At 30.0% G+C, this 6211-nt stretch overlaps 1 protein-coding gene across 1 annotated transcript in view; it reads left to right on the top strand.

Moving 5' to 3' along the window:
- The window catches only part of LOC106792477 (solute carrier family 2, facilitated glucose transporter member 8-like), an 18421-nt gene extending 13244 nt beyond the window's left edge, over window positions 1-5177 (top strand). The window contains exons 5-6 of the mRNA XM_014758911.1: window positions 1160-1475; window positions 5098-5177. Of these exons, the coding sequence (XP_014614397.1) occupies window positions 1160-1475; window positions 5098-5177 (396 nt within the window). The remainder of the gene's footprint in view (window positions 1-1159; window positions 1476-5097) is intronic.
- Window positions 5178-6211: the final 1034 nt, after the last annotated feature.

The raw sequence follows: 6211 nt of genomic DNA, 5'->3' as shown, positions 1-6211 counted from the left end.
TAGAACATTGAATTTCCTACAAAATTTGATTAAAACATTTTTTCGTATAATCAATTAATGAGGAGGTATGAATTTTTTTCTGTTGGATTGAGAAAAAAATAAAAAACCGCGATGAGGAGGATCTTCCTATTAAAATTAAGAGCCCATACTGGGTGAGTACTTTCTAAAGGTRCCTAGCAACAAGTTTTTGTGTGTCAGATCCAAAAAAAAAATAAAAGTTTATTTTTGATTCACCCTAATATATATATATATATATGTAAGATTTTAATTTATTATAATTTGAATAAAATATAAAAGGTAATAATAATGATCTAATCATTAACGCTTAGCAGTAATGCTAAACGATTTCGGTATAATGGTTTTAAGAGATAGAATGGTGAATAATCTATAATCTATTGTTGCGTAAACTAAAGAACTATCACGGAATGCCCGAATATGGAATGCGCTGTCCGGTCCCTACCAACGCCTATTTATGCCCTTCCCCCTCTCCGTCGTCTTTCATCACTTCCTGCCATTCCTTCCAGAAACCTCTCGATGATTCTCCCTCATAAACAACGGATCACTTCCGTACTTCCGGAGCGAGAACGTTCGAGAGATTTCGATGGAGCTWCACAAAGGCGACAATGCTCGGACGGTGTAGTCTTACTATCTAAACAAACATATCTACAGGAAACGCTTTCTTTCTTCTTCGTTACAATCTCACAATCTCACACACACTCATACCATACACATCCACTCTTTTGTAGAAAATTTAACACTATGGTCACACACACTTCTAAGATATTCTGAATCCTCACATATATTATCGTAAGCATCAAAATTAGGGAATGTCAAGATTCACAAAGTAAAATGTCAACAGATTCAGTCAGTAAAAGACCAAATATTTGGGTTTATTCTTACACATTACTATTTCGGACATACACCACGTAAATCTTGACTTCGGTTTTCCACGGTAAAATTTATGCTCTAGCAAAATAGTTCGTAGAGATTCATTTGAATCGTCCGTTGTATATTTCTGTTTTACGCAATAGTTTATTTATCACAGCGAATAAGATAAAATGAGTAACTATGGCTAAATTTTACCCGATTTAAAACTAAATAATAAAAATTATGTGCGACAAAGTGTCTGATATTTTTTTCTTTTTCTTAACGCTTACAGATGTGGTACCTAGCCAGATTTTTGTCTGGCATCTCTCTAGGAGTAGGATTCCTCGTAGCTCCAATATACTTTGGCGAAATATCATCGGTAAAAACGAGAGGTGCTAACGGAACCATGATTAGCTTCATGTGCAATCTTGGTATCTTGGTATCTTATATAATAGTGCCCTATTATTCGATAAACAACACAACGGCTGGTTTCCTTTTTCTGTCGATCTGTTTTGGTTTTCTTTTTTCTTTTATACCAGAATCGCCATATTATTTGGCGATGAGAGGAAGAATGGAGGAGACTGAGGAGACGTTACAAAAATTTCGAGGTAAGACAGATGTAATCGATGAATTAACAAGGATAGACCAATTCGTAAAGGAAGAGGGAAATAAGAAAATGAGATTTTGGAGCACGTTGAAAGATATATTTACGATCAGAAGACATCGACGAGCTTTCTTTATTATTTTTCTCTTGACCCTTAATAATTATTTTAGTAGTTACTTACCGTTAATTTTTTATGGACAGATGATCTTCAGTGAAATATTAAGTACAATTTCAGATTACACAATAAATATAGTTGCGGGTATTACGTTGCTATTATCCTCTATCGTAACTGGTTGTTTTGTCGATAGACTAGGTCGTAAACTAATAATTCTCGTATCAGGTATCATCACTGGCCTTTGCGATTTAACGATTGGCTCTTACTTTTGTGCCAAGGATTTTTTTAACACTGACGTATCTTCGTATTATCTTATGCCAATAATAGCATCTGTTTCATCAATCTTCTTCTGTAACTTAGGCTTCTGTAGTATTTTGACGATCATGATATCTGAAATCTTCGCTGCGGAAGTCAAAGTACTTAGTTCATGTATTCTCGGTATTATTGCTGGTATACTTGCAATAATTAATGGCAACCTTTATATCCTTGTAGCAATATCTTTGAACTATGGTCATAGTCTTCCTTTTTTTGGATTCTGTCTTCTCGTTTGGCTAAGTACGGCTTTGTTGTATCATTTGTCACCAGAAACCAAAGGCAAGACTTTCATAGAGATTCAGAGAGAACTTGAAAATTGAAAGTAAAATCATTTTCTTTATTATTCTTTTCTATTGATTGTTTAATTTTTGATTGTATTATTAATATGATAATAAATTTCTGAAACACTTATACAGGATTGTGTTGTTCGAAATGACGGCAACGGTTCCCAAACTTTCTTTGTTCTGACGCTATTACTAAATCCAGGTTTTCTTAAGGTTCTTTATGTCCATATCAGACAGGTGGTTTCTTTAAACGATTAGTTAAAAATGTATAAATAGTTGTAACGGAAAAAATAGCGACGGTATTTTCAAATGAGATTCGATGATTTATATTGTACAATGAGTTCGTATATAAATAGTTTGTAGTATAAAGGTGAATCATTTTTGAGAAAAAATTGGTTAAAATACGATCGATTAGATTATATTCATTCTTCTGATATCTGTAAGAATTATATTAAAATCCGACGAGTTATTCGCGAGTCACAAAATTAAAGCACGATGAATTAACGGCCGATGTTTCTGTAAAAAAAACCACGTGCAGGAACTGATTGTGTTTAAGAGATTACTTTCAGAAAAATAGAAATAAATTGGAGCTCATGAAAGTAGATATGTGAGTTCCTTAACACTTTGACGTCCGGGCGTTTCGAAAAAATTTTTTCGCTTGGCATCAGCAGAGCTATTTCGGATTACTTCGCGTACACCCGGCCGTATTCTAACTGCATGTCGCCAGACGTAGAAATACGCTTTGTGCATCATACCAATTTGGTGCATCCGGCGATATTGCAACATTTGTTCATGACACCAATGTGGTGTCGCCAGACGTCATAGTGTTAAGATAACGTTCTATACAAAGATTACTGCATCGTTTTACGCCTGAAATCATTTTAATTACGCCAAAAGTGCCCATTTATATGTGCAAGATAACTTGGATCTGAAAGAAAAAAACTGGTTTGTGTACTTATGTAAGCACGTAAGAAGTTATACTTCTTTAGCATACCAAAACGAACGTAACACACATGTACAACTTCAAATTATCTCTATCAATAAAGCATTTAAGATTACTTATATTCCTAGTAAATACGGTAATTCTGGACACATAAGTTTTCAGAGTTAGTTGAATAACTGAGCCATTTATTTTGAAAGTGGCCTAAGTCCATTTATACTTAAATTGAGATATTTAAGGGTTTGTGTTTCAATGCAATTAAAAATATACGTACAGAATACCAATGAGTGTATCTAAAGGTGTTAAATTTACAGTTGCTATTAAAATAATGGCAATTATTAAGTGAACTATATGCGTTTTTTTACCAAGAATGGAGTTAGGTCATTTTCAAAACTAACAACCAGATTCGTTATAAAATTTGAGTCCATTCAACATAATTTAAGATGCTTCAAATTGAAAAAAAAAACAATACTTATTTTATTCTACATATCTTTGTAACACTTTAAAAACATAAATTATACGATTCAAAACATTTTCTACAAATATAAATTACAAAACAATTTTCTACTCATCTACATTTTGTGTATGTGAAAGGGATTTAAAGAAATCATGATGTTCTGGTGGTATATATAGTAATAAGTCAATTATGTCCTTGAATTTTGCGGTTGTAATTTGTCTGATATTTTTATATAGTGATGTCAATACAATATTTTCGAACTTTCTTGGTCTAGCCCGACGTGGTAATAAATTCAGAACTTTAAAATTTTCGTTCTGATTCATTGATGTCTTATAGAAAATTTTATACGGTTCATTTTTGACAAAACGCATCCAACATATTTTTAACCAGTTCATTGGTTCTCCGTTAGAATTCTTTACCCTTTAAAAAATTGCGTCTTCTAATAATTTTGTTAATAGAAAATCTTTTTGTCTCATTTCATGTACAATAAAGTTATTACCTTTCCGACACTTTTCGATAATATTGTAATAATCTTGGGGGACAAACAATAAATTATTATTAGCGCTTTTGTTATATTGCGTTTATAAAATGCTACTGATGTAGACGTAATTTAAGTGTAAATGGACTTAGGCCACTTTCTAAATAAACGGCTCAGTTATTCAACTAACTCTGAAAACTTATGTGTTCAGAATTACCGTATTTATTCAGAATATAAGTAATCTTAAATGCTTTATTGATATATAATTTGAAGTTTTACATGTAACCATACGTAATCGGAAATAATTGACAAATGGAGTTAGGCCACTTTCAAAATAAACGGCTCATATATTATATATTTTTCTTCAAAATTAAAAGTAAATATATTATTTTTATATTTCAATAAAGATTGATAGTACAGCATATTCTTGACTTTCTAGCAATTAATTTTTCGATTATTTTTAATTGAATATTTATCCTTTATATTTATGTGATTAAACTATTAACTCTTCCAATAATGGATCTCAAGTTTTGTAATAAAAAATTACCGATTTAAATCCGACTCAAACTAATTACGATTTAAATTTAAAGTTTGAATTAAAAAATAACAAATAAATTACTGGACACACGTGCAATAAGTGGAACTAGGTCGTTCTAAAAAGTGTCGAGTCAACGCAAATAAAAACCGAGTAAAATTTTAAACTTGGCATAATTTTTAATCTTAATATACATATAATAACACTTATACGATTGAGATTATTTCGTGACGCAAAAATTATTGGCGATTAACATTATAGATATATTATAGTTTGTTAGTATTTGAATTTTACGTGTTTCAAAAACAAAAAAAAAATGAGAAAAATATATATATATATTAAACTACTAAATAAAAGAAAGATAAAAATGTAATTAAAAGAAGAAGAAAAAAAAAACAATTTAGATACTAATGATCGTATTCGTCTGGATATAGAAAAATTGCGCTAAGTATACACTTGGTTAAAGTTTCAATGTTTAATATTTTTTATATCCTCTTTTTAGAATCTTTCTCTATTTGTTGGCTTTTACGACAAGCGGGGATTACTGAGGGGCTAATATTAACCGTCTATCCTACGTATTAATATTATTATTTTTATTATTACATAATGTTATATTATATATCATATTTCTTTTTGTCTAATTTAAATAAATGTAATTATCATTATTTCGATTGATTTTTTTTTTCGTAAAACAATTTTGGAGAATAAAAATAAGAGAAACGAAAATGAAATATAATTTGCTTCTGATTATTTCCAATCTTATCAGATCTAGAACATATTTGTTGTAACAAAGTATAATGTTAATAGAAATAATGAAACTGGAAACGATGAAACATTGCAAATTTTAATATTTGATAGTCAAAATTACAACGTGTCGTTAATCAAACTAATATTTTCAAGGAAATTCGTATAATAAAAAAAAATATAATGAAAATAGAAAACGTGATACAAAAAATTGCAATCGCCTAAAATTCTAAAATTCTAAAAATAAATTTAACGTCTTCAACGCATGATAACGCGCTTTAAACAATAGAATAATATTTTACTTTCTAAGGTATAAATACGATGTTTGAACAGCGTTACAGTAGATACTCAAGCAACACAACTGCATCGACTTAGAAAAAATCATTTGGTTATTCCAAAAAAAAGAAAAAATAACTTCGAATTTTCTGAACTTTCCGACCATCTTAGTTTACGTAAGTATAGCAATAATTTAATGCTAATAACGAAAATTAAATGATCTCATTATACGTTTATTACGTCATTGGAATTTTATCTGATTAATTTAATAATATTTTAAATATGAAACAAAAAGTGAATTTTTTTTCTGAAATAAAAAATATTGTTATTTTGTAATTTTTTAGGGAAATAATCAACATGCGTTTTCTTTCAATAGTTTGCGTATTTTTAATGTGCATCATTTATTCAACAAACACAGTTCAAGGTTATGCAATTGGTTCTAGCTCTGCACAACCTAGAGGCCCGATATTTATTCTGCCACCTCGAAAGTGTCGTAAAGGATACAAACCTGATCATTTCTTTAGATGCCGAAAAGTTATTGGATAAATTGGGGAATACAAAATTAATAATAATATAAAAATATTATACCAATATTA

This window comes from Polistes canadensis, unplaced genomic scaffold (assembly GCF_001313835.1).
Source record: "Polistes canadensis isolate GaletaPanama2010 unplaced genomic scaffold, ASM131383v1 scaffold_446, whole genome shotgun sequence".
NCBI lineage: Eukaryota > Metazoa > Arthropoda > Insecta > Hymenoptera > Vespidae > Polistes > Polistes canadensis.
This window is presented reverse-complemented; position numbering and strand designations above follow the sequence as displayed.